We start from the raw sequence: 27097 nt of genomic DNA on the forward strand, positions 1-27097 counted from the left end.
AAGATTCCCCATAGTTTCCTGTTGAGCTCTTTTTAGATTTACATGTCTTAGGAAGTAGCCCTCATAACTGCAAGCAGGAGCCACTTCAGATACTCCTTTGCAACCTGTTTGTGTAGTATGATGGATTCACTTGCTTTGTCCCGCTTACAAAGGTTGAAAAATTTCCTTTATTCCAACAACCCTTCCAACATACTTCTTTGCCTTGAATGGTCTGTGTCCCCCACCATCCCTTTCAAAATGATAGACTTCCTTTTTAAGTGACTTAGTGTATGTTCCACTTGGCCATATAACATATACCTGAAGGAGCGTCTCCACCCCCATTGTTCAGCCCGGACACTGAGGTCCAGCGCCAAGGGCCTTCTGGCAGATCCCTCACTGCGAGAAGCCAAGTTACAGGGAACCAGGCAGAGGGCCTTCTTGGTAGTGGCGTCTGCCCTGTGGAACACCCTCCCATCAGATGTCAAAGAAATAAACAACTATGTGACATTTAGAAGACATCTGAAGGCAGCCCTGTTTAAGGAAGTTTTTAATGACTGATGTTTTAATGTATTTTTAACCTTCTGTTGGAAGCCGTCCAGAGTGGCTGGGGAAACCCAGCCAGATGGGTGGGGTTAGAAATAAATTATTATTATTATTATTATTATTATTATTATTATTATTATTATCATCATCATCATCAGCAGCAGCAGCAGCATCATTATTCAGGAATTTCTTCTAATCGCCCACCTGGCAATGAATAAATGCTGGAGCGCCATGGGCCATGTTTGATTTAAATGTGTGAAGGCAAATGACTCTTACTTGCAGCAAAATCTTAAGCCTGTATATTCAGAAGCAAGTCCCAATGAGTTAAATGGGACTTATTCCCTAATTAGTGTGCTTCAGATATGATAGCCCCGAACATACCTTTAGCTTATTAAACATTTTTTTCTGATGACAGAAAGTTGACCCAGCTAGAGAAGACTTGAAAAGCTAAGATCGCTGCTTGCTCCACTATATGTAGAAAAAAAGGCATAGTTAGATTTCTTCGGTTTTTTCTAACTTCATCATGTAACAGTATGATACAAATTATCTTGAGGAACATAAGGCTGTGTACACATTCCTGTTTATTCTGCATCCGGCATGCTTCCACCGCTGGTTTGGGAAGCAGTGTACGGACATCATTAGCTACAATTTGTATCTACCCTGTCATTTCTTATGAAATACTGCATTTTGATGTGTTTCCTCCCCCATTCCAACTGCGATCAGAATTGAGAAAAAGAACGACCTAGCTGCATTTTAAACCAATGATGTGTATGCATCTGTAGTGATCGTATTATACAGTACATTCACTGGCAAATGATAGGCTGATTAGATCTTGATCATTATTATTTAATTGCCCAAAATAATTGTTTAGCACTGCACAAAATGCTAAAACCATACAGATCATGCCTTTAGACTTACAGTCCAAGACTTACAGACCAAGAGACGCTAGGGAGGAAAGGAAAGGGGAATAAAATGCAAGGAAGGTGAGTCCCACTACTTTCACCTAGCAGTTTGATTGCATATGGATGTGCTTCTACTGTTCTAAGACATTAGAGAAAAGTTAATGGTTTCCTAATTAGGCTGGTGTCTTTTTAAGGAGGCTGCTAACTTAAGCAATAAGGCTTCCGTTCAAGAGTGATTGCCAAAATGGTTATGGCTGCTTAATAAAGACGCCTTCTGTTGGATAACATTCAGTGCTTCCTGCCTTTCAGTGTGTCCTGGAGGGCTTAAGGAACCATGCAGCAATCATGGTACCTGTAACGATGGGCAGCAAGGCTCGGGATGGTGCTCCTGCGACAAGGCCTTCATTGGGACAGCTTGCGAGAACTGTGCCCCAGGCCACTATGGACCAGAGTGCAAAGGTACATCTTTGTTTTCAAAGACAACAAGAGCCAGTAGCTTGAGTCTTCCTGCTCCAGTTTGATCTCAGCAAGTTCACTGGTAATATGCTATGAGTCGGGTTGCCATATCTGGTACCTGAGGACTGCTTTATAGATGTTTTCCTACACCAGGTGGGCATGGAGAGCGCTAAAACAATGCATGGCCAGCTTTGTTCAGTACCACATTTGAAGATAGGTGGCTGTCTCCACCCCCACCCTGCTCCATCTTGTGTACATGTCAGGAAGGTGCTGCCTGGGTGCAGCCTTACAATGCTTTTAGCTGGAAAGGAGTGTTTTCTTTCCTTACAGTACTGTTTGTGACGTGTGTTAGTACTTGAGGAATAAGTACTTTAAAAGCAAGGAAGTGAGATACCTACTCAAAATCAGCTGGCACATAACCTAAGCCTGTGCACATACCACTGTGTACAAAAATAGCCCTTTAATATTAATTAGCTTCTTCGTATCTAGCTTCTTCTTCTTCTTTGGAGATCACTCGTAGCTGAGTAAGATTGTCTTCCATAACAGGGTTTTAGCAGTGAGTCCGTAAGTGATTCTGGAGGCCAATTCTGGATCCACACGTCATTCCACAGTGGGGACACAGGTTTCCAGGTGGGAGTTGATCATGGTGAAGGTTTGCCAAGCGTGCCTTCGTCTTGGCACATTTCTCCCTTTTGTCCTGAGTTCGAATGTGTTCAAAGCCCATGACATCCTTGGTAAAGGCTGTCCTCCAATTGGAGCACTCGCAGGCCAGTGCTTCCCAGTTGTTGGTGTTTATATTGGATTTTTTTTAGATCTGCCTTGAGAGAGTCTTTAAACCTCTTTTGTTGACCACCAGCATTATGCTTTCCATTTTTAAGTTTGGAATAGAGTAGTTGCTTTGGAAGACGATCATCGGGCATTTGCACCACATGAAGTTGATGTGGAAGAATCATTGCTTTGACACTAGCCCAAGACAGTGACTATTACTTTTTTCTCTTTGCAGAGTGCAACTGTACCAGTAATGGGATCTGCGATGAGGGGCTGCACGGAGATGGCTTCTGCTTTTGCAGTGCAGGGTGGACAGGAGAGCGCTGCGAGACTGAACTCGGTAAAGTAGACCCCAGCTAAATCACTAAGCAGCATTCCTCCCACTGTCTTGATAGACATTCTAGGGAAAGGATCACGTTACACAGTTCCTGGATGCTTCCCTGATTTTTGTCTTGTTCTTATCCCATTATTGTGCAAAAAAATCTTTTTGGAAGTTTTTGGAGTGTTTCAAAAGCTTTAAAAGTCTGTAGCAGCAAGGTGGAGACGAAAAAGCACCAAGTGCAGACGCCATAGGTATGTATAGGGATGGCAGGCCTTCCAAATCCATAGCTTGCCATTCCCCCACTCTGTGGATCATGTGCCCCCAGCCCAGCCCAGGAAATCTGGTTAGCAAAGTGTTTTTGGCAAGTATGGGGAGGGTTAAAGGGATAAACAAATACAGAGATTCTCAAATAATTGGATCAGTTCAGGAATGTGAGACTTGAATGACAAGATAATGAAATGCTAAATACTGGTATGACCTGTAATAAACAAATCCAGAGAACTGGAGACAATGGCAGTGTCATCAAGTAACCTCTTCCTTCCCTCTGTCTGCTCAACTTATGTCACAGGCAATTCTGCTCTCCTGCTTCTTTTTTTCACAAGCACAAGGGATTTATGCTGCTCTCTGAACCTGTTTTCTCAGCATAATGGAAAATTGCTAAAGAAAGTGAGCCTGGAAGGCAAATGACCCATTATGCTGTGATTACATCTTTTTGCACATTCATAAGAATAATGATCATATACACTGTGGGGGGGGGGGGGATAAACAACAACATGTAGAGGGGGTTTCTTTCCATGCTGCAGCCCTGACCACAACCTCCCTCACCGCTATTTGTCCTGGGAAGGACGCTGCTCTTGGTGAGATTTTTTTTGTCAGGATTTAGAGGTGGAGGTTACATTTGCGTGGACAGGCGGAGCCCCCCCCCAACCCCAGGCGACCCCCGAGTGGAATAATGACTCAAGACAATGTGCTATGGGATTAAAATTGGAAACAACTTTATTAAATTTCAGGTGTAGGGAGTCCTTGGCTCAGGCATTGGGCTTTTATCCTTCCCAGTCCCCAGCCGGGGATCTGGGAGACATCAGGGTTATCCAGAATGTGTGGAGACTGGGCTGGCTCTGGAGAACATATGTTCTCCAGAGAGAGCCCCCCCCCCCCCCCGCGTTTCGCCATGAGAGAGCAATGACAACCTCTTGGCATATGGCCAGTGCCTCCCCTCAAGCTCCCTTTAATGGGGAACCCTGGGATCACCGCCACAGGGGAGGCGTGGGTCACCGCTTCAAACCCCTCCCCCCCATAGAATCATAGAGTTGGAATAGACCACAAGGGCCATCGAGTCCAACCCCCTGCCATGCAGGAAACACCATCAGAGCACTCCTGACATATGGTTGTCAAGCCTCTGCTTAAAGACCTCCAAAGAAGGAGACTCCACCACACTCCTTGGCAGCAAATTCCACTGTCGAACAGCTCTTACTGTCAGGAAGTTCTTCCTAATGTTTAGGTGGAATCTTCTTTCCTGCAGTTTGGATCCATTGCTCCGTGTCCGCTTCTCTGGAGCAGCAGAAAACAACCTTTCTCCCTCCTCTATGTGACATCCTTTTATATATTTGAACATGGCTATCATATCACCCCTTAACCTCCTCTTCTCCAGGCTAAACATGCCCAGCTCCCTTAGCCGTTCCTCATAAGGCATCGTTTCCAGGTCTTTGACCATTTTGGTTGCCCTCCTCTGGACACGTTCCAGTTTGTCAGTGTCCTTCTTGAACTGTGGTGCCCAGAACTGGACACAGTACTCCAGGTGAGGTCTGAGGCTCATTTAGGAAGCTAGACCAAAGGATTCTGCCCAAGGCCTGAAACCGCCAAAGTTGTGATGTTTTGTTATGGAGGAGGCAAAACCTGCCAATGCAGGAAAATTCCTTTCCGGCCCTTTAACAGCGACTATGATGTAGCAGCGCCTGCATACCTGTGGAGAAGAAGTTAACCTGCAAAAGAAGGCTTAACTGAGGGAGGGCAGGGTGGGACAAGCTCTGGAGCCAACTGATGCTTGGCAGGTAAGATTCACCTTCTGTTGTGTGGGCAGGGCAGTCCCTCCCCCTACCTGGCCGATCCCCTGGCACCGCCTCCCCAGGTGGGATTGGGCGATTGGCTGAGGTAGGTGGAGACCTCCAGGTATCCAGCCTGGGGAGGGTGAAGCCAGCCCATACTACCAGGAGCCGCATTGGGATCTGGGGGGGCTGCGCGCGACCACACAAACGGTGCCCCCCATTTGATGTGGGAAGCTATCAGTGCCTTTCTGCATTCCATGATGCTGATATTGAAGAGCACCCTAGTCATTTACATTTCATGTAATGTTTACTTTCTCCCTGAGAAGCAAATGACCTGCCCAAGGAAGCTTTGACGCTGAATGAGAAATTGCAGCTACCCCTGTGCTAGCTCAACACACACAGTCCACTGTACACTAGCCCAGAGTGCCTTTGATGTCTATAAACTGAGCAAAAGAAGATTAGGTTTGACCAGCCTCACTGTACACAATAATAGCATGGTTTGGGAGGGGGCAGTTGTGGGAGAAGAGAGGTGCAATCTCTTGAAATAAACTGATTTGAGATGCGTTATATGTGTTTTGGTCACTTGCATTTTTGTTCCTATGAGAAATTTTGGCAGATGAAATGGTTTTTCAAACGAAACTTTCCCCCTGGACATGAGGAAATTTTCCATTGTTTGTGGACTTCCCACATCATCTCTAGCTGGAAGAGCAGTGCGCTGTGAAATAAGCCCTGAAATGTGTCTGAAAATAGAATGGAATTGACTAATGAGCCTGACTTCTTTTATATCTAGCTGCGGTGCCTGTGTGTTCCCCAGCCTGCCATCGTAATGCTGTGTGCCGGTCCAATAATACATGCGAATGTAGCCTACATTATGAGGGAGACGGATGGACATGCAAAGGTATTGAATGAATCTAGCATTTAAGAACCATGTTTAATCAGTCACTAAGACTCTTGTCATGTTGGGGTAGTATCAGAAAAGCTTTCAATAATATGATGGTATTGCAAATAGCAACAAATTTAGATTGTGAACCATCCTAAGACCACTTATGCTGCTTCCTTGGATATAAGGTTGCATTCTCCAAGTGACTATATCGAGTCTGCGTGGGTTTTGGTTTTTCCCCAGTAATGTTGCAAGATACTGTGACCATGGTCTTACAAACAGAGGGCTTATCCATGCTTACCTTTTTCCCTGCTCTTTCCGGGCACAGGTCCGTACTTAAAAGCTCCATGTCCAAGTGGTTTGTTTTTTTCTTTGCCGCAGAGATTTCCTTCTGAAAACCCTGCTCTTTAGTGCTCGATCGGAACAAATGTCAATTTAGGTTTCCCACGGATTGTCATTTGCTCTGATTGAGCTTTAAAAAGCAGGTTTTGGAAAGGAAGGATTTGGACCAAAAAAGAAGAAGAAGGGGTGTTCGGACATGGAGTTATAAAGTGCAGACCGTGCCTGGAAAAGAGAAGAAAGGTTAGTGTGGATAAATTTAGAGACTGGTTACTTGTCACTGCTTCCCTCCCAGAGATGCTAAGAGGGAACTGAGGATCACCACCATAGAACTCTTAAGAATCCTCTCAGATATTCCTTTGGGGAAGGTTTGTAATGAGCTGTGGACTTTGGAAAGCTCAAAGGCCATATCTCATTACAAAGGATTCTTAGCCTCTGAAGAGAATTGTTATTCTAGATTTACAGATGGAAAACTGCTAAGGAGAATTGTTTCTGAGAGGGTTACTTTAAAGCATGCTTCCCTGAATTGAAATCCGTCCCAAACTACTCTAGTTATTGAAACTTAGAGACAGAGCACTGGTTAGGGTCATCTGGAACTGCTCTTCTAAAGTACTTTCTGAATAGAGATGTTTATAGAATCACTTCTGTCAGATTCCAAGCTGGATGATTGGTTTCCTCTATACCAGAACGCATTGTTGTGGAGATACATTTTTCGAATTTTCCAAGCTGCTTCCTTTTTTTGCACTCTTTGTATTAGAAACTCATCAAAGGTAAATCTTAAAAATGAGCTGTCTTTCCATCATAATATGGGCAGTTGCATAGTAGTGTAAAAGCACAATTGTACAAGTATGTTTTTTAAAACTAAAAAGAATGAATGGTGAGTTGATGTTGCTTTTAATTTCCCCCACCAATTCTGAGTACATGTACAAAACTTGTTTCCACATTCCAAAACCTGGCAATCCTGCTAAAATTCAATGTCAGTGGGATGGTGGCATCTCTCAGAACAGTTGTGGAACTGAAGGACTCTACTCATCCCTACTTCCCTGTGTTTTTATATTTTGTTGGAAGCCACCTATAGTGACCGGGGCAACCCAATCAGATGGGCAGTGTACAAGTAATAAATTAATAGTCTTATTCTTATTAAATGGCAAAAGAAGTACCAGGTGAGTCTTGTTCCCCAATTGGTAGCAGGAGGATTAGAGAGCCAGAAGTGAGGCTTTACTGAAAATTCTCTTTTTCATACAGTGATTGACCGGTGTGCGAAAGACAACGGTGACTGCAGTGACCATGCCAACTGCACACAGATTGGGATTGATGTTTCCTGCAGCTGTTTCCCAGACTACGAAGGTGATGGCTACATCTGCAGCCCTATTGACAGGTGTGCAGATGGCATGAATGGAGATTGCAGTGAGCATGCCACTTGCATCAACACAGGTCCTGTAAGTATGACCCTTGGTATAATACAGAGCGCAGCAGTCCTAGGAAAATTTTGGGATGAAAATGGACAGTGGCTATAGAAACTCTGAGGTTCTTCACATTACCACTTGCATTCTTGTTGTCAGCTTGCAAACCCAAGCTTCAGTAAAGGAATGTGGAATTTTCTGTGCTATGCAACTTTAGCTAGGAGCTGGGGAAGGAGATCTCATATTTAGTTTGCTTGTCAGAGTGCTGCATTTCACTTTTAGCAAAATCAAGGCAAAGCACTGCCTAGCTGGATGACTTGAAACCACATTTGTGAGAGCAGGGAACCTCACACATTTCTTCAGCCTCCTGAAAAAAATCACCACCATTTTCAGCTCATGAGAATGCATGCAAAATACAAAGTACAGTGATGCAGGTGAAAGATTTCTGTTTGGATTTGGAAATGCAATTCAGTGAAAAGTGTCACCTAAGAATTAACCCCTCTTTGACCCTTCCAACATGTAAAGTTATCAGGAGACTTAGCATGACATTTCCCCTTTGGCTTGGTGTTCAGTTGTCTTTCCTCCCAGTGGTCCTTGCCTTCTGCATCGTCCTGTGTTTCGCCACAAGATTGCTGTGATAATGTGGGTTCCTTTGCCCTGCAGAATTCCCGACGGTGTGAGTGCCATGCCGGTTACATTGGAAATGGAATCCAGTGCTTGGAGGAAGCTATCCCACCCATAGACCGTTGCTTGGAAAATAATGGGCAGTGCCACTCTGAGGCTCTCTGTAGTGACCTGCATTTCGAAGGTACAAGTCCCTGTTACCATCCTATAATTTCCATGGAACAATCCTTGTTTTATAAGGTGTATTCTTTGTATCTGTAAGATTTTAAATATTTTTTAGTGTTGTATTATACACAGTTGTAACCTGCCCCAGGACCTTAGAGTGAAGGGTGGGAAATCAACCCTCCTCCACCTCATTCTCTCTCTTGTAATGTGTGTCTGCAGCAGAGGGGGAACCCCAGACCCCATCTTGGCAAAGCTAGATACATACCCATTCAGGTCCATCTTCCTCTTTCCCATTAACACTCATCCAGTTTGATGAGCTTTCCTCTACTGCCCCTCTTGAAATTTATTGGTGGCCTCTTTTGCCTGCAGACATCTACCACCTCTTTCCTTTACTATTTTGATGCACTAGGGCTCTCCCAGTTTGTTTCGGGCCCCACACATCAAGCAGGCCACACGCTGGATTTGATCTTTGGCGCCGGTATAGATGTGATCATGTCTCCTTCGATGAAGGTGCCATGGTCTGATCACTACGCTCTGAAAGCCAGGATTGACTTTCCACCCCCACCCTGCTTAGGTGGCGAGCCGATTTGGGCTCGCCTGCAGAGGCTGATGGACCCTGATAGATTCCGTCAAGCCTTGCGGGACCTTGCTCCCCCTGGCGACTCATTGACTGAGCTTGTTGAGGGTTAGGGTTAGGGTTGGCTCCTTATCTCTCTCGCCCTGACCTAGCCACTGTGATCCACGCGATGGTCACCTCCAGACTGGATTATTGTAACTCGCTCTACATGGGGCTGCCCTTGAGACTGATGCAGAAACTCCAGCGGGTGCAGAATGCCGCGGCGAGACTCCTTATGGGGTCTTCGCTGCGAGATCACATTCATCCGGTACTATATCAGCTGCACTGGCTCCCGGTGGAGTACAGGATCAGGTTTAAGGTGCTGGTTTTGACCTTTAAAGCCCTATACGGCCTAGGACCCTCGTACCTACGGGACTGCCTCTCCTGGTATGTCCCACAGACGACCTTAAGGTCCACAAATGACAACACTTTGGAGGTCCCAAGTCACAGAGAGGTTAGGCTGGCCTCAACTAGAGCCAGGGCTTTCTCGGCTGCAGCTCCAATCTGGTGGAACGCTCTGTCACAAGAGACTAGGGCCCTGCGGGACCTGACATCTTTCCGCAGGGCCTGCAAGACAGAGCTGTTCCACCAGCCCTTTGGTCAGGGCGCAGCCTGACTCCCTCCTCTGGCAATCTGCACAGAATTTTGCTTAACGGTTGCCATCAATTTGATTTTAATTAATTTTTATAATGAAATGTTTTTAGAATGTTGAATTATTTGATTGTTGTTAGCCGCCCTGAGCCTAGCTTCGGCTGGGGAGGGCGGGATATCAATAAAAGAATTATTATTATTATTATTATTATTATTATTATTATTATTATTATTATTATCATCTATTAGAGGATATCAGCCCTCAGGGGTACACTTGTTTCCTTGGCACTACCATGGAAAGACTACCCAAAAGCTATCACTCAGCTTTCTTTTCCATGACCTCCCCTGTCTCTGACACAACACTTTCCTTGAAAATGAAAAAGGCCTCGCAATCAGAAAATACAATTGCAGCTCAATCTTTTGCAGGTCACCTATTGCGTTTGGGTTGCAGGCTGTGAGTCTGCAGAAGAAAATGGGGGATGGGAAGCATTAGCCCTGAGTTGCAAACCATTTCCCTCAGAGATGGGCCCACAGTCATTTGTGCTGGGCACACCAAAGAGCACTTTTCCAGATCTGACCCACAGCAATGTCTAAAGGGGCGCAATATTGTATGCTTGTTTTCCAGAAAAAACAGTCGGGGTCTTCCACCTGCAGTCTCCCCAGGGAAAGTACAGATTTACTTATCAAGAGGCTGAAGCGGCTTGTGCTGCTGAGGGAGCTACGGTGGCCACTCTTAAGCAGCTGTCTGCGGCACAACAGGTAACAGTGCAGCCATTGCCTCGCTCATTTCCCTTCACAGTTGGTCTGAGGAGTTCAGCTCCTAAGAACGTTCCTAAGAACGTGCATGCACACGCATGTTTGTGCACGCATGTGCCTCAAGAAGCCCTCGACATTCCTATTGGGTGTTGTTTCCCTGCCACAGCAGTTGCCTAACACACTCAAGCTATTTCGGAAGGTGGGCCTACTATGGGTGTTGACCTGCTCTTTCTGTGATGAAATAGGCTGTGAATGAACAAGCATGGAAGGTAAATGCTCCTAGGTGGGTTCCTCCCCTCCCCCACACACTCCCGCACTCCACCAAATAACAATGGTTTGGTAAATGAGCATCTTGCCTATGACACGTGAATGAAATGAAATACTGCCCCCTGCAGCCCAGGCATGGCTTCGCAGTCTGAGTGAGACAAGTACATGGTGTATAAGAGCAAGTTGGCTCTCGGTGAGAGAACCTGTTCAAGGTCATGGTCTGACTGAAATACAGGACGTTAAGAGAAGCCTGTGTTTCTTTTCTTTCTCCAGATGGGTTTCCACCAGTGCATAGTAGGTTGGCTTTATAATAGGTCAGCAGGCTACCCAACTGTGTACCCGAGTTTGAAGTGTGGCAGTCACCATGTTGGAATTGTGGACTACGGCTTTCGAAGTAACGCCAGTGAGAAGTGGGATGCTTACTGCTACAGAGTTCAGGGTGAGAAAGTACGGCTTGATCAGTATGAGTTCAAACCAGGGATACCTCAAGTTTGGCTAGATGGGGACATTGAAGCTAGCGAGTGCCCCAAGCTGAATCGAGGGTGGAATAGAGAAGTGAAGCTAAGTGGGATGGAAGCTCTGTTGCCTGAAACTGATTTGCATGCCAAAATCATGGCATACAGAAGTTTACACCATCTCTTCCTCCTTTCCCCCCTCTTTCAGATGTGCAGTGTGTCTGTAGGGATGGGTTTGTGGGAGATGGCTACACATGCACAGGGAGTCTTGTGGCAGTGCTGGCCCAGAAGGCAAATTTCTCAGTCTACTATTCTGTAAGTACATTAATGCTTCTTTTAGCTGGTATGGAGCAGGGAGGCCCCGGGAGGTGACTTTCTCTATGTATTCTTGCTGCTATGTGTACCTGAGAGCAGGGGCTCCCAGCTTAGGGGGCCATGGACTTATCCCAAGAGGTTCATGAAGAAGGTATTCTACCCATCTGCTCACTCAGTGTTTAAAGGAGAAGGGGGGTGGCTGCTGCTTCCAAGAGCAGAGCTATTCTTTTAGGCTGACCACCACATTCCTTTCTCTGTTTCAGATGGTACTGGATTATGCCAATGCCACCCAAGAAGGATGGGAATTTTTTAATTTCCTCTCCACAGACATGACTTACAAAACTCTTTTTGTACCCCTGAACTCCGGCTTTCAGAAAAATGCAGTAAGAAATGCAAAACAGGATTTTGCAATATAATATTATTATTTTGTACTTGCACCGCAGCCTTAACGTGGTTTAGTTTTGGTTGAATGAACGCATGAATAATTGTATGGCTTAATTAACCAATGGTCATCACTGTCTACAAGAACTGGTCAAATATAAGATCATTGAAGTAAACCGTTGTATCAAAACACATTCAAATCAGATTCCCTTAAAGCAAATGACCTCCAAAAGAAAAGACTAGATTAAATGTTTATTCCCTTTTCCCATGGAGTCCTGGGAATTTCTGCGGTCTCAGGGAATAGAAGTTTGTAGCACCTTGGCCAAATTATGTTAGAATTATTTTGGGAAAGCCATGGCAGCTAAACCATAAATCTAATTTGTTGCATTGATAATGGCCTCAAAGTAGTTCTGAAACAAGGTTTCTATTTTAGAGGAGACTTTCCTGCATTCCATACCCAAATAAAGCCAGTGACATCAACTAGCCACAGAGTCCCTGTTCTTCTGTCATTTAAATGTAAATGAAAGCTTTGCAGCAGAATAGCTTTGAAGAATGTCCTCAGAGCGGAGCTCCAAATTTATTTTCTGAGGTTTAAAAATAAACTCTTTAATCCGATGGTGGATTAAAAAATGAGTTTCTTTTCATGTTTTAAGTTTCAGAATGTGAAACATCCTCACAGCGGAGACTGGCAGCCCAGTCTGTGAAGCGTGGTAGGACAAAGAGACCCTAACTTTACACTGGGGCTGTCCAAAACAATGAAGATAACATACCTAGTTTTATATCACTAAACTGACCTCACTTGAGCAGAAAGCAACATATTCAACTTGTGCAGGAATGCAGAATTTGCTGTATCTGCATGGCCAAGCACCAAGGGTTATATAATGGATGGCTCTTTGCTCCAGTGAAGGCTTCCATGAATAGAAGGACACCATTTTTTAAAAAATCCTTCTCAATCCTAGGGAACAAACTGGGGTGGGGGGCAGGCTCAGGGGCAGCAAAAGGGGGAATTAGTGAAAATTGCTTCCCCCCTCCATTCTGCTCACAGAGGCCTCCAAATGATTGACAAACCTTCCACGAGTGGAGAGATACAATTCAGTATCTCTGTTCAATCCTTTCCAATGGCTCTGCCCCAGCTGTGCTTGTGTTGTGTGTATATATTGTGTTGTCATGCAGAGAAGGTTGCAATGAAGTTGGCTATGGTTTTGTCTCTCCCCTTTTCTCACCAATATCATAACTTTGAATGGAACTGAAACTCTTCTTTGTCTTACCAGTCTCTAACACTGAATGATCTGAAGCTTCATTCATCTGCGAGAGACGTGGCCCTGATGAGCTTCAATCTCACGTCTGGTACCGTTATACCTTCGCAAGCCGGATTCAACCTTTCCATTGCAGATTCCACGAATAACACCCTCTTTCCTGTAAGTATCTCATATGGATAACGACAGAATCAGCTTTACCTTTATGGATTTGACTGTGTAAAATGCTTTGCACCTCATGCAGCAAATTTTATTTGCAATCCTTAAAGTCTTTAAATTGTAATTCACTGGTTTAGTAATTTGGTTTTCTTCACTTTTATTGCAGCAGGGTTGTAAGATGATTAATAATTCAGTGATAGTTGAATGGGATATTCTGGCCTCCAATGGGATCATTCATGCTATTGAAGCACCTCTGATGGCACCTCAACTTGGGCAACTTGACCAGGTTGGTTATTAGTTGGTTTGTATTAATCTTTCAGAATTATCCTGCTGCAGAATAATCCAGTTGGCATCCCATTCATCTCTGCTTTACTACATAAGTAGGATTTAAATTCAGTCTTTTAAGAAGTGATGTGCTTTGCAAATAATGATCAGCGGATTTGACTCTGTGTGTTCCAAGTCTATATATGGAGGCCATGTTGTTTAACTAACATGGATCTGATTGTACTGTAATTCCTTTTTTCCATAAAATTTCAGCTTTTTAAGATTGTGCAGTTACTCATTTTACAGACGAAGATCCTGAACAACAAAATAAACCATATCCAATTTCACAGAACCTATAAACGAAAATTCACCCCAAAACTAAGCCATAAAAATTACCCAGTTTCTTATGTTCAAGGCCAAAATGATACTATAAATGATACTATAACTATCCGATTAGTTACCCAGCAGTAACAGGACAACCAAAATTATGATCAAGATGCAACATTATATTGATTGAAGAGAAGGAAAGCTGCAGGGCTACTTGGGGGTTGGTCAGAAGTAAAGGTAAAGTAAAGTGACCCCTGACCATTAGGTTCAGTCGCGACCGACTCTGGGGTTGCAGCGCTCATCTCGCTTTATTGGCCGAGGGAGCCGGCATACAGCTTCCGGGTCATGTGGCTAGCATGACTAAGCCGCTTCTGGCGAACCAGAGCAGCGCATGGAAACGCCGTTTACCTTCCCGCCGGAGCGGTACCTATTTATCTACTTGCACTTTGACGTGCTTTCGAACCGCTAGGTTGGCAGGAGCAGGGACCGAGCAACGGGAGCTCACCCCGTTGCGGGGATTCGAACCGCCGACCTTCTGATCGGCAAGTCCTAGGCTCTGTGGTGTAACCCACAGCGCCACCTCTCCTTTATTGGTTGCTGCTTCCTGTCCAACTTCTCTGGCAGTTTTCTACAGCTTCACAGCAGGAAGCATGCCAACTCACCTCTTGCTCTGGTGGCTGTTATCATAATGAAAAGAGTTTTTGGATTTGCTGTAGAACAGCGTGGCACTTAAAAAAACACTAGCTGCCTTTAACTAAGGCAGGACTCTAATCCAACATTTTGAAATATGAACAAAATTGCTTTTCACAGGTTGTTGGTGCTGTGAAATCACCTGCTGCTGTGACCATCAGTGTATCCATTGTAGTCTCCCTAGTACTGTGTGCAATGGTGGCTGGCATGTCCTACATCTACCTCAAAAGGAAGAACCAAGGGTTCCAGTTTCGCTATTTCAAGGTATCTTCGTCATGCATTTTGTTTATTTAAACCATTAATATACCACCTATCATAATCTCTCAACAGTTTACAAGTCCTGCAAAGTGTCAGCTCTTCATTCATTACTCCCACAGACTTTCCATCATCAATTATATGGATTAAGTGGGGAAATATCTTTTAATTTGTTGCATTCTCATTTCTGGTCACAGGCACCTGTAACATTGCACCCATGCCAAGTATTGGGAGGAATTCAACATAGCACTTACAGTTAAAGTTCCTTAAGAGTGTACTACTTGTGCTAGTGGAATGGCTTGCACAGGAAGCCAGTACAGTTGGATGCGCAACAGATTTTATCTAGCCCTGATACTTCCTGTTGCTCAATCAGTTGCACAACCAGCTTTTGTTTTTTATTTTTACAAGATTTATATCCTGCCTTTCATCAAAAGATCTCAGGGCAGTTCACAGAATAAAATACAGGACAAAAACAAGTAAAGAATTTATTTATTTTTTTATAGCAACCACTCATTTTTCTGAGGAAAATAATTTGTTTAAAAGTTTCATAATTCCTCACGTCCCACTCACATTGTAGCTTCAGTTATGCATGACAATAGGCAGGGCAACTCTAGCTATCGGCTCATTTGGCCAGCCGTGCTGCAGGTGTATACGGGATGAGGGAATCCATTTGAGCACTAATGAAAGAGCACTATATCAATACTAATTATTAAAGTTATAGACCAAATTGATGTCAGTGGTTTGTGTCTTTTTAAATTAATTAATCAGCTTTGCGTTTAGAAGGGCACAGACATGCTTAGCCTATTTCTACTTTGCCTGTAGGCTGAGCTGGAAGATGACGAGCCTTCTCCCTGGGAGGAAAGGAGCCCACACTTGGTGTCCATTCCAAATCCCATTTATGGAGCAGACATTTCAATCTATGAACCATTTGAGGTAAGGCATCTGACCTTTATATTTTGTTGATAAACTTCACTACACTTTGTATAAATGTTTCTAATTTCAACCTTTTCTACATTTACTGTCCATATATAATCAAAATTAATTAAGAAAGCATTAGTCTCTTAACTGAATCATTTAGAAGCCGCCTTGATTTTCAGGCAATCTGAAGAGGCATTGCTCCCCCAGTCTAGTGGCTGTAACTGAGTATCACAATAAACCAGCATTTATAATGACAGGAAAATTCTACCCTCCTTCTGGACTTGACCACTCCCTTGCAGCACAGCTGCAACTTTGAAAGCTTTCCATTCCCTTTTCAATAAAATGCAGTTAAACTTTTTGCAAGAGCCCCCCAAAACTGTGGCAAACCTTAACAACGCTGTGTTTGAAGGAAACCAACTTAACTATGGTTTGTAGAACTAAGCCAGTTTCTTCAAGATTAGCTACAGTTTAGGGTTCAGACTAATGTTAAAATATGATTAATTCAAACCGGAAACAAACACTTCTGCTCTCCTTGCAGTCTCAGCAGAAGAGAGAGGGGAGCATGCAAGTTTGTGGGAAAGCTAGGTTGATTCCTGTGATCACAAACCATAGCCTATCATGGCATCTGAATACAAGCAAAGTTTTGCTTTTCCATTCATCTTTCAGAAGGCGATCACCAAACTGGGATTGGCACTACTTAGTATCTTGGCATAGTGCCGTTGAATAATCTTCAATAAAAGATCTAAAATGGTGAATTTAAGGCTGCCCAAAATGATTGCTTCCTTTGCTCTTGCAATGTGCACCAAGCCACAGATGGTCCACATGGCATATTTGTAGTGGACAATTGATATTGTAGGGACCGGTTTGCTTGTACTACAGTAACTTTGCAAAAGTCAAGCTTGTTCTCTATAGAACTCTTGTCAGATTAACTGGCCTAATATGTATTTGAATGTTTGTTTCAGGATTCTCTCACTGGAGAAGATTTTTCAGATGCCTTTGGAATTCGAGGCGACCAGTAAGCTGGAAACAACACTTTTCCAGAAGCTATGTAATTCAGAATGAACAGAATATGGCTGTTATGGACTGCTAAGAAGCCTTGCCTGCCCTTTCAATGGTGACAAATTAACAAGCGGCTTGAATTGTAAATGTTTAACATACCTCAGTTCCATTCCTCTTCTCGAATACATGTGCAGGAAATTGGGGCCCATAGAGCTCATTGCCCTTGCATGCACACAGGGACTTTGGCAATTTTCTGTTTGAATGTAGCCCCCTTGTGCTGTTTTGGGTGTCAGGAATGAGTCTTTGGATGTCATAAGGAGTGGCAGTAGGAAGGTGAGGGATGGAAAGTCATGTTGCGTTCTTTGGATTCTGCTCCTAAATCTTCAGGCTGAAACTTAGGGAATATGATGACTCTTGAATGTGTTTGGATCGGTGGATGCTGTGGAGAATCTTCAGTGGGCCAATAAAATCTGAGTTCAGTTAGATAACTTTACTCTGAAACTGCACTATGCAGCCTTCTGCCGATCCCTTTTTTAAAACGTTACTTAAAAGGCAGTTTGAAATAATACTGCCTAAAAACTGTAGGCCCATCTTCGTTTATAATCCTGCTGAATTTATGTACTGTTCCGTGAATGACAAATGTTTGTAAATGAATGGGAACAAGCAAATGTCAACCTTCATTAAGCGTTTGGTTATTTTGAACCTGAAGGTAGTTATTCAACACTTAGTAAGGATACATAATGGTGAAAAGGTATGTTCTGCCTTATGATTGAGAGCCATTATTTAGTAATCCCCACACTGCCATAAGAAAAGACAATGTCAAGAGAAAGTCATTATCCCATGATGCAATACTTTATTTTTGTAAAAATAGTAAATAACCAACAAAGGAAACATTCTACACTTGCAAGGTCACTTAGAACAAACCACAAATTCTGTGTAGTGTGGGAAAGAAGAATGAATGTTTGTGCAGATTGTTATGAAGTAGGCACGCAGCTGACAACAGGATGCTTTGTGAGCAGACCTGTGAGCCAAAACTATTTTACCTAGCGCAGACAAAATTTGACCAAATCATTATTTCAGTTCTTCAAGTTCTGAGCCATTTGGCATTATACAAAGTAGCCTACTTGTAATAGAATGAGGATAATGCTAACTTGAGCACCTTATGACACAGAACCTTAGGTTGGGTTTCAAAAATGCTTCAAGAAAATTCTTAGAATAATTTAGATAGAACAATGTCTGACAAGTAATCCAGTATCACTTTTTCTGTGGAATACAGTAAATACATGGAAACAGTATAGCAAGTTAATTGGTTTCTCTGCCATTTCAATCTTACAGCTTTTTATTCAAATGCTCATTTCCTTCACCTAAACGTCTAGCCAAACTGATATTATATCACTTAGGAAAACTAGCTGTTTAATATATTTCATGTTCAAAAGCTAGGTCACAGATGGCTTTATGATGCAGGAATCGTTATGTTAGTTATTCATGTTATCTCTTCTGTGCAGTATAAAGTTAATTGGCACATTTAAAGCAGGCAACATTAATAAGGAAATGAAGTGACATCAAGTTTTATACCTTCACTTTGAATGGGAATGCCCAGCCTTTCCAGAAATTCTATGTTGGGCAGGGCTCCCCCCCAAAAAAAATTTTATTCTGGTTGACACCCCTGTAGGCATTCCACAGTGTTATGTGTTTGCCTACACAGTCCTTATCTGTTTTTAAAAGTCATCATGTTTGAAGAGAGACTTGACATAGTTGAGAACGTGTCAAAAGAGAAGAAATAACAATAAATAAATAACAGCCCTACATAATATATTAGCTTGCAGGACACATGCAGACTATATAACTATAGTTGTCATTAAATACAGTGGTACCTCGGGTTAAGTACTTAAGAACAGACCTCTAGAACAAATTAACCTGAGACTGTTCTTAACCTGAAGCACCACTTTAGCTAGTGAGGCCTCCCACTGCCGCTGCTGGGCGATTTCTGTTCTTATCCTGAAACAAAGTTCTTAACCCGAGGTACTATTTCGGGGTTAGTGGAGTCTGTAACCTGAAGCGTATGTAACCTGAAGCGTATGTAACCCGAGGCATCACTGTAGTAGAAAACTTCAGAGAAGCCATTTTAAGGTATGTTTGTTTCCTTACTTAAGATGTGAATGATAAAGTGATTATTATTTTTTGCACAACTAAACTTAAGCCTATTATAGCTACAGAATAATTTATCAAACCACATTTTATAAACCGGCTCAGTGTGTTTAACTAATACGTAGAATTCTAATATAATTCCCTAAAAGAGTAAAATATAAGATACAGTACACAAAGGCCAGTATCCTAGTCTTAAACAACATCACTTTGGTACCATATACATGAGAAACAGCAACAAAACATCTCCTAAAGCATCAACTACAGTGACAACAATTTCTATAGCTTGACAGTAAGGTTGCTTTGGCATCGTTAGAATGCAATTTACCATGTCAATGCACAGTTCAGCTTAATTCCAGTTTTGAACTGCCATTTGTAAGACAAAATAGTTCTTGATAGATTTTTTTAAAACTGTGCTGGAATCATTTGGAGCAGCTTTATTTATTTATAGCCATACCTAAATTAGCCAGGACAAAACCCATTATAGAATTCAATCAGACTGCAATATTTAAAAAAATAAACACAGGTCCCCTGCCCAGCTTTTAATTTATACTCCTGCAACGCTTATCAGAGCCAGCCCAAATGGACTTTGGTGAGTCTTCCAGGGAAAGATGTTCTATTAAATGGTATGTTTCTGATCTGCAGTAGCTGGGTACAAAAACGGGTATTAAGTTGAGGGTCAGGGGGCTCCATTATGATGAAATATAGAAAAGATGTGTCGCCAAACTAGCTTCGGCCCAAAACGTTTGCCTTTACCAGTATATAGGAAACGGCCTTCTATCAAGTCAGACCAGTTGCAGGATTTTAGATGGGACATTCCTAAACATACAGAGAGCTTGAACATGAGGCTTTTTATATGCAGAACAAGTGCAAACACTGTAACACGTTAACCGAAGTGGTCTTGATAACTCACCACTTGTATTAGCTGATGCTTCTTCTGAGTAGTCTTTCAATGGCAGCTCCACCTATTGCACAGTGAAAGAGACCCAGGTTTACATCTCACACAAAGGAGAAAGCACCCATGGCTTCAGCCATTGAACCCTAGACCCACCTTTTGCAGCACACTGGTGATAGACTGCATCCTTCATTTGTGTCAGGCTAAAAAGTAGCAGATGCTTAAATAAAACACCATTTGTTTCCATATTTTGACCTCAAGTTAAGAAATAGGTTTGAAATTCAAGCTACACTTATACAATGGTGAAAAGTAGTTTTTAGAAATATATGGGATGGTATATTTAATAGGGCTGATTGAAACATGCATGCACATCATGTGACGAGTGCAGCAACGACGTTCATTGTTGAGCCATTACAAAGCTACCACATCAGCTGATGTTACCACAAACACAGTGCTTTCCAATGGTCAGGTCACACATTGTGCTACAAGTCAAAGTGTAATCAAGTGGTACATGTGGACCAGTCCACGCTCTAGCAGAAATGCACACTACCTATTGTGAAATCTCACTGTGCTCTCAGCAGCAGTCATTGATCTACCAGGTGAGATACTTTGCTTGTTTAGCCCTTCTGGGCCATGCTCACAATAAGCTCTGTTGATCACTACATTTGTACATAAAACTGAATTGGCTATATGTTGTTTATTATACTGTGCTCAGTTGTGCAAAGATACACAAGCTAGCACCTTTGAATTTATAACCTAATCAAGTCTTAATCTAGCACATTCTGAGCTGCTGGCAGTTATTAAAGTTCTTTTGCCAAGGATTTAGAGTGCATCTCAGTGCTAGTGAACCAAAAGTAATTCTGGCTTAGGTCTTAAGAATATAAATGTGTCCACATTTTAGTAGGAATACATCCAGAGCTATTTGCCAATATAATCACAGCTAAGTCACATCTAAAGTCTGGGTAGAGACATGGACAAATAGGGCTTTATAGTATCAACAAGTTCTGAGAATATCATCGGATCATGGCTACACAGTGCACAAACTCTGGATCTACACAAACGTCTTGGGTAGAATCTCTATGTAGAAGGAACTACTTTATGGAGACAGTGCACAGGAACCTAATTCACCTTTGGACTTCTTATCAGTGAAGCATTTCTAAGACATAATTTGCACAGCCTTTTCACTCGTTCATCTTGAGTATCTATTAGGAAGTGCTGGGAGGCAAAGGACAGCAATAGGCACACACTGTAACCAGGTTGCAATCTAAGGCTAAGCTGCTGGGCCCTTCCTATACAACAGCTGTATCGCAGCAGTGTGACATACACATCCTTTCACCGGATGTGCACCATTTCCTCCAAGAATGGAGTCTTCATGCAACCAGTGCAGAGCTGGTCCATCCAGAGGGGAGCTTCATGCTGCAGCGGAGTGCGCCGGGGGTAGAAGGTGAAGTTGACATCATAGTTCAGCAGGCAACTGATGGATGCCATGTAGATGTCAGAGAAACGGATCAGTCTTCGAGAAAAGTAGGTCGGGTTGTGGAAGGTTCGAAAGATGCTTCCAAATTGGGGGTTAAAAAGATTCTTCGAAAGTGACCTGGAAGGAAATAATTTGCTATTAAGCCATGAGAACAGAAACCCTTGAAAATGTCTGGCAGAGAACCCCCCCCCCAGCCCCGGGTGACAGCCGAGTGGAATAATGACTCAAGACAACGTGTTATGGGAGTAAAATTTTGGCCACAACTTTATTAAAGCTCCAGATGTAGGGAGACCTTGGCTTAGGCATTGGGCGTTTATCCCTCCCAGTCCCCAGCTGGGGATCTGGGGAACATCAGGGTTATCCAGAATGTGTGGGGATTGGGCTGGCTCTGGAGAGTGTCTGTTCAAGCAGAGAGCCCGTCCCCCATTTCACCGCCGTCGCAGGGGAGAGCAATGACAACCTATTGGCGTATGGCCAATGCCTCCCATCAAAACAACCCCTTTAACGGAGAACCCTGGGATCGCCGCCGCAGGAGGGGCGTGGGTCACCACTTCACGCCCCCCCCCCCCATTTAGGGAAGACAGACTAAAGGATTCTGCCCAATGCCTGAAACCGCCAAAGTTGTGATGTTTTGTTACGGGGGAGGCAAAACCTGCCAATGCAGGAAAATTCCTTTCTGGCCCTTCAACAGCGACCATAACGTAGCAGCGCCAGTGTAAAGAAGAAGCTAACCTGCAAAAGAAGGCTTAACTGAGGGAGGGCACGGTGGGAGAAGCTCTGAAGCCGACTGACAACTCCCAGGTAAGTTCTGCCCACTATTGTGTGGGCAGGGCGATCCCTCCCCTTACCTGGCCAACTCTCTCCTGGCAATGCCTCCCCAGCTGGGATTGGGTAACTGGCAGAGGTAGGCGGCTACCTCCAGGTGTCCAGCCTGGGGGGGGGGGGGCGAATTCAGGCTGTACTGCCGGGAGCCACATGGGATTGGGGCGGGCGGGCTGCGCACGACCACGCAAAAGGTGCCCCCCATTTGATGTGGAGAGCGGTCATTGGGTTACCGTAGCTACTCAGAATTCCTCTGCTGTGTATGGCTGGTAGATTAGTCTGTTTAAGGGAGCACCCAGCATCCTCTTTAGAGCTTGCTAAAAGCTTTTCCTGCACCTCTTAAGTTGTGAGAGACAGATGAGGAGTGCCTGACATGTTTGTCTTGCTACTTCACCTGCCCTTAAGTAGGCCACCTGCACCCCTGAACTGTGTTCAGTATAGAAGCAAAGCAATATTGGGGAATAGCATACTATGAAAATGCCTTTTTAGTCACAACCAGTTCCTAATTAAGTGTGAGATTTGTGTTTAGAATTTATGTAATAATGCAATGACAGTTTTCTCTTTTTTTGAGGCGGGGAGGAACAGACGACAATAAAAAAATATCAAGACCCACCTAATTTCCTGTCGTTCTTTCATCCATTCCAGTAGCACCTGCCTAGATTCTGCATCTTGATACATCTAAAAGTAAAAAAAAACAAAACCAAGATGTTTGAATATTGAACATATCTGAATATCAGGCTAAATACATGATTTAATACTTATGAAGGTTGCAGTTTTACATCTCCTTTCTTCAGAGAAAAGAAATACAAACAAGGAAATATAGCCAGGAAGTTGGCTTAGCTACGGTTAGGGTGATGGCAAGCCTAACCATAATCATGCTAGGTAACTACCTAATAAAATCACCATTTGGTCTATTTTACCTGCATTCTCTCCAAAAGCCCTGTAAGAGCCTGCTGCCAAGTCAAAGAGTGCATATATTGTTCTGTATTAATGATTCGGATTTCCGTTTCAAGTTCTGGAACAATGGCACCTGTCCTCCAACCATGCCGCAGCATGAGATCCTAAGAAAGAGGGAGGGAAGGGCATAGCATACGATACTGTGATGCAGCCTTGTAAATAAGCCCACAATACACATTTTAATAGCCCTGGCATACTGATAAATCAGTTCATAGCCTGAAGGAAACAGTTTTTCATCCAGTTCTTACTCACCAACAACAAGCAGGAAAGCCACTATTCGTTGTTAGCTTTTCGCTTTATCCTATAGTCTACTCTTTTCTTTCTCACACCATTAAATTTTAAAATAAACATTAATCTTCTTTTAGCTTTATTAGTCCTTGAGGAGTGGCAGTCCTTAGGAGTGGAGAAGAGGGGTGGCGATCTCTGGGTTGAACAGAGTGTGCTACAGAAATGTATGGTGGTTATGTTTTATTTACAAAAAAAGGAAAAATTCTTAGTAAACAAAATGCAGCAGTTGAAATATGTTTGTAGATGACAGCATTTGCAATCGCAGGTTAGGGAGTCTACTCAAGGCCAGATCATTCCCAAAAGCAGTCAACCACTCATGCAGACTTGGTTTTATTCCCCTTAATGAAAAATATACATACCCTGCCTACCAAAACATGAAGATAGCATACAAAAGATACAATATACTCCAAAAACTATGATGTCAGATACGATAAAAGTACCCAATAAAACCATTCAATAAAAGCTCTGCAGAGTTTTTCCTAACAGCAGCCTCAGGAAGGAAATCAGCTTGAGTGTAACTGAGCCAGCGCACAATGTCAGCTGGCAGGCTGGAGCTCTTCAGATGTACATGTAAAGAGATATAGCAGGATAGAATCCTATGCATTGTTATTACAGAACAAGTTCTACTGATATCAGTGGGCCCTAGTATTTTTGACTAAGCATGCATAGCAATGGGCGCCTGTCCAGCAGAAACACCCTGCATCTCCCCACCCCATCCAATTTTCTGGAATGGTTATTGCAAGGTGCAAGGGGTTGCTGCCAGAAGGAAATAGTGCCTCTCTGTTCACAAGGTATAAGGCAGATCCTGGCCAAGCAGAAAGGCAAGAAGTGGTGGGAGGAAAAATCTCTCATTTTGCAAGTTGCCTTTAGAAAAAAAAGTTAAAAATAGTAGACAAAGTTGACCCGGGGGGGGGGGGGGGAGGAGATCCAACAGTTACTTTTTAAACTGTTATTCTTAAAAATGGTTATATATGGACTGTGGTTTGGAAATGTGCCTTAAAATGGCAGACTAGAAGAAGAAAATATTGGACCTTTTGCAATAAACTTGATGCTGGTATGGGTTTCAAATCAGGACTGGCTAAAAAAGAACCACCTATGCAATGGGAGTTGATCATGCTGAACAAGAATCAAAGCTATAGTGTGGGTGTCTTCCACAAATATATCCCAGAGCAACAATACTGAAGAATGAAGCTGTCCTTGGATTTTGGTAGCAAGCAGAGGCCACTAAGTAGCACTGAGATAAAATTCCAAGTGGGACTGGAGTACTTACTGCAAGGTCGCTGTACAAATGGTCACCAAAATAAAGGACCTTGGACCCACGCCAGCCTGTTAGCCGCAGAAAATCAAACAGATTGCCCTTGAAACATAAGATGAACAAAAGAATGTGAGAATAAACTTAAATATCTGGTTTCTTCTTGCAAAGAAAAACAGTGTGTGCCGGTCTTGAAAAGGTCAAAAAAATAAGTCTCTCACTACTTTGATTTTTCTACAGAGCCAAGGAAACAAAGAGAAAATATTTGTTCAGAATAAGCTGCTTATTAAAAAAAACATCCATGGGTAAAAGCTTAAGGAGTTCTCACGGGAACTTTGTCAAATTAGGGGAAATGGCGACTTTGGAACGCTAGATTTATAATCCCATCATTCCTACAAATTCATATCTTGCATGTTGGTTGTATTCAAGGAACCATTCCTAAATTTATAGACTAACTGATCCCTAGGTGTGTGGTGAGTTAAGTTCTTATCTGATTTAGCCTCACTGTAGCTTTGTACAACAATCCACTGCTACTCCAATACTACAGTTGAAAAACTACAAACAAAAAGGGGTTGCATCCCGAAAGCAATGGGACTGATGTTAGTAATGATTAATTTTGGTCCCATTACTTTAAATGGGTCTGCTTTAAAGCATAGCTAAGTCATGATTCATGTTAGTGATTTGCTACGTGCTGAACATTAATTTCAAGATAGTCTAGGCACAATTTCAATATGCTACTCCCAGGGCCCTCAAAGTGGGACACAGGCTAGCTTATAAAGGTACACTTACTTTTTTGCAGTGACCATTATCTGTTCCTAAGCTTCTCCCCATTGGCCCAACTTCTGTATGTTTTGACTGGGCTGTAAGGCAGATCTGTCCTCAGATATCCTAGCAGCAAAACACAGGCTGCTGGGTTCCCTCCACTATTACTCATGCTTCCTAATGAATCCTGGCATGACCAGAACTAGACTTCCATCATCACTGACGTCAATCCCAACCCATCACATTCAAATTCACGCAGGATGAATGAATGACATTTTTTGCTGTTTAAAAGATCATCCCAATTCCAACTTTAGGAAACTTTCCCAACATTGGCATGCCTAGTAAGAATGGAGAAATGTGTTAATTTCAGTGGGAATTTGTTGTCAACCACATACATACACACACACCAATAATCATCTCCCTAACTATGACAACCATTCAAATGTTTGTGCTGGGAAGGTTTTAACATATCGGATTCTAAGACAAGAGTCTGGTAATAAAGACATCTGGGAAAAACACAACTAGGAAACTGCGGGTCAAAATGATTTCCCTACTGGGACACTTTTACCCATGTATTAGGTCACATATGGTATGAATATACAGAGCCTTCCTCATCTTCCTAGTCTCATCCACACAGTATCCTATTAACAAATCCTGAAGATATTTAGCCATATTATGTTTGTTTGGATGATGCTACAGCCATTGTCCAATTGGCACCATATTGTTATGTCCGAAATCATTGACCCAGCAATGAAATACTTTGACATTATAATTCTGAAGGCCTGATTTGATCACAGCACTGCCTCAGAACCATTTCTGAATTTTAGAGAGCTCAACTGCGAATCACATAAAGTGGGTTACTAACAATTTTTCGTGGTATCTTCTACTGATCAATAATCTTCTAGCCTTCCTCAAAAGATTTTTCAAGACCCTGCTAACTCCTAGTCTACCTGCGGAACAAGACAACCTCGCCTACATATTAAAAGAGGAAAACAAAATCTTCCTCAACTGTTTTCCTTCAGAAACAATGGAATGAAATCATTTCAAAAGAGCAGGACAAATATGTTTATGACTTCAGAAGGGTAATTATCCACCTCAGCTTTTAACTTATGACATATTTGCACCACAGTTCTAAGAATGGGAGAATCTAAGAAAATGGAAATAAAGAAGCTATGAAAAAAGTATAAAATTACAGCTTTTGAAGAAGAGTAGCAAATACTTTTTTCATGCTTGCTCACATACTTCAAAGTGACTCAAAAAAATTCTAGTATCCTTAAACTAAGCCATGAAGTGATAAGATACTGTTAAGTAGTCTTACCTGTTTGTAAATTTTCCCCTTTTCCAGTTTGCTTATTTTATCCCAGTGCAGTGAACCTTTTTCATCCATTTTCCTGAAGGGTCTACAAAAGTCAAACAACTGCTGTCACAGGCCTGCAAATGAGTCTTGCTATGGAAACTTGAAGTAAGATGACAAATGAGAAGTGATTCCTTAAGTCACTTTGTGTTAAGTCATCATTAGTTTTATTATGTGAACTGTTCAAAAGTTTGTTAAGGAAAGCAGCAGGAGGAAAGAAATTGGCCCATTTATTCACAAAAGTTTGCATAATGAAAGTGTATGGTCTGTTTTAAGAGAAAAAATAGCCACTGCATGCTTTCTTTTTCTAGGATGTTAGGGACTCAATATATGCAACCACTTCCAACACACATGGCAGCTGGGATAGAGGAAAAGGTGGCTTGCATTACACATAGTATTAAAGACTTCAAATACTCTGCAAAAGGCAGGGAATTAACATAATACATTTCTGTACAATTTGACAAACAAGC

At 42.7% G+C, this 27097-nt stretch overlaps 2 protein-coding genes across 5 annotated transcripts in view; one reads left to right on the plus strand and one right to left on the minus strand.

Moving 5' to 3' along the window:
- Positions 1 to 17355, plus strand: part of STAB1 (stabilin 1) — a 94430-nt gene extending 77075 nt beyond the window's left edge. For 2 of the 3 annotated variants that reach the window (XM_053377553.1, XM_053377555.1), the window contains 14 exons: positions 1734 to 1883; positions 2884 to 2988; positions 5806 to 5913; positions 7480 to 7673; positions 8301 to 8445; positions 10259 to 10392; positions 10930 to 11095; positions 11320 to 11426; positions 11690 to 11809; positions 13079 to 13225; positions 13389 to 13508; positions 14624 to 14767; positions 15581 to 15691; positions 16639 to 17355. In XM_053377553.1, the coding sequence (XP_053233528.1) occupies positions 1734 to 1883; positions 2884 to 2988; positions 5806 to 5913; positions 7480 to 7673; positions 8301 to 8445; positions 10259 to 10392; positions 10930 to 11095; positions 11320 to 11426; positions 11690 to 11809; positions 13079 to 13225; positions 13389 to 13508; positions 14624 to 14767; positions 15581 to 15691; positions 16639 to 16695 (1808 nt within the window). In that variant the 3' untranslated portion in view covers positions 16696 to 17355. The remainder of the gene's footprint in view (positions 1 to 1733; positions 1884 to 2883; positions 2989 to 5805; positions 5914 to 7479; positions 7674 to 8300; positions 8446 to 10258; positions 10393 to 10929; positions 11096 to 11319; positions 11427 to 11689; positions 11810 to 13078; positions 13226 to 13388; positions 13509 to 14623; positions 14768 to 15580; positions 15692 to 16638) is intronic. The other variant, XM_053377554.1, reaches the window with a different exon arrangement.
- A 150-nt stretch (positions 17356 to 17505) lies between these two features.
- NT5DC2 (5'-nucleotidase domain containing 2) overlaps positions 17506 to 27097 on the minus strand; it is a 31936-nt gene continuing 22344 nt past the window's right edge. For both annotated transcript variants that reach the window (XM_053377582.1, XM_053377581.1), the window contains 5 exons: positions 26592 to 26673; positions 24530 to 24616; positions 22935 to 23075; positions 22628 to 22692; positions 17506 to 21309 (listed from right to left, as the gene is read on the minus strand). In XM_053377582.1, coding sequence (XP_053233557.1) covers positions 21048 to 21309; positions 22628 to 22692; positions 22935 to 23075; positions 24530 to 24616; positions 26592 to 26673 — 637 coding nt within the window. In that variant the 3' untranslated portion in view covers positions 17506 to 21047. The remainder of the gene's footprint in view (positions 21310 to 22627; positions 22693 to 22934; positions 23076 to 24529; positions 24617 to 26591; positions 26674 to 27097) is intronic.

The sequence above is a fragment of the Podarcis raffonei genome, chromosome 2 (genome assembly GCF_027172205.1).
Source record: "Podarcis raffonei isolate rPodRaf1 chromosome 2, rPodRaf1.pri, whole genome shotgun sequence".
NCBI lineage: Eukaryota > Metazoa > Chordata > Lepidosauria > Squamata > Lacertidae > Podarcis > Podarcis raffonei.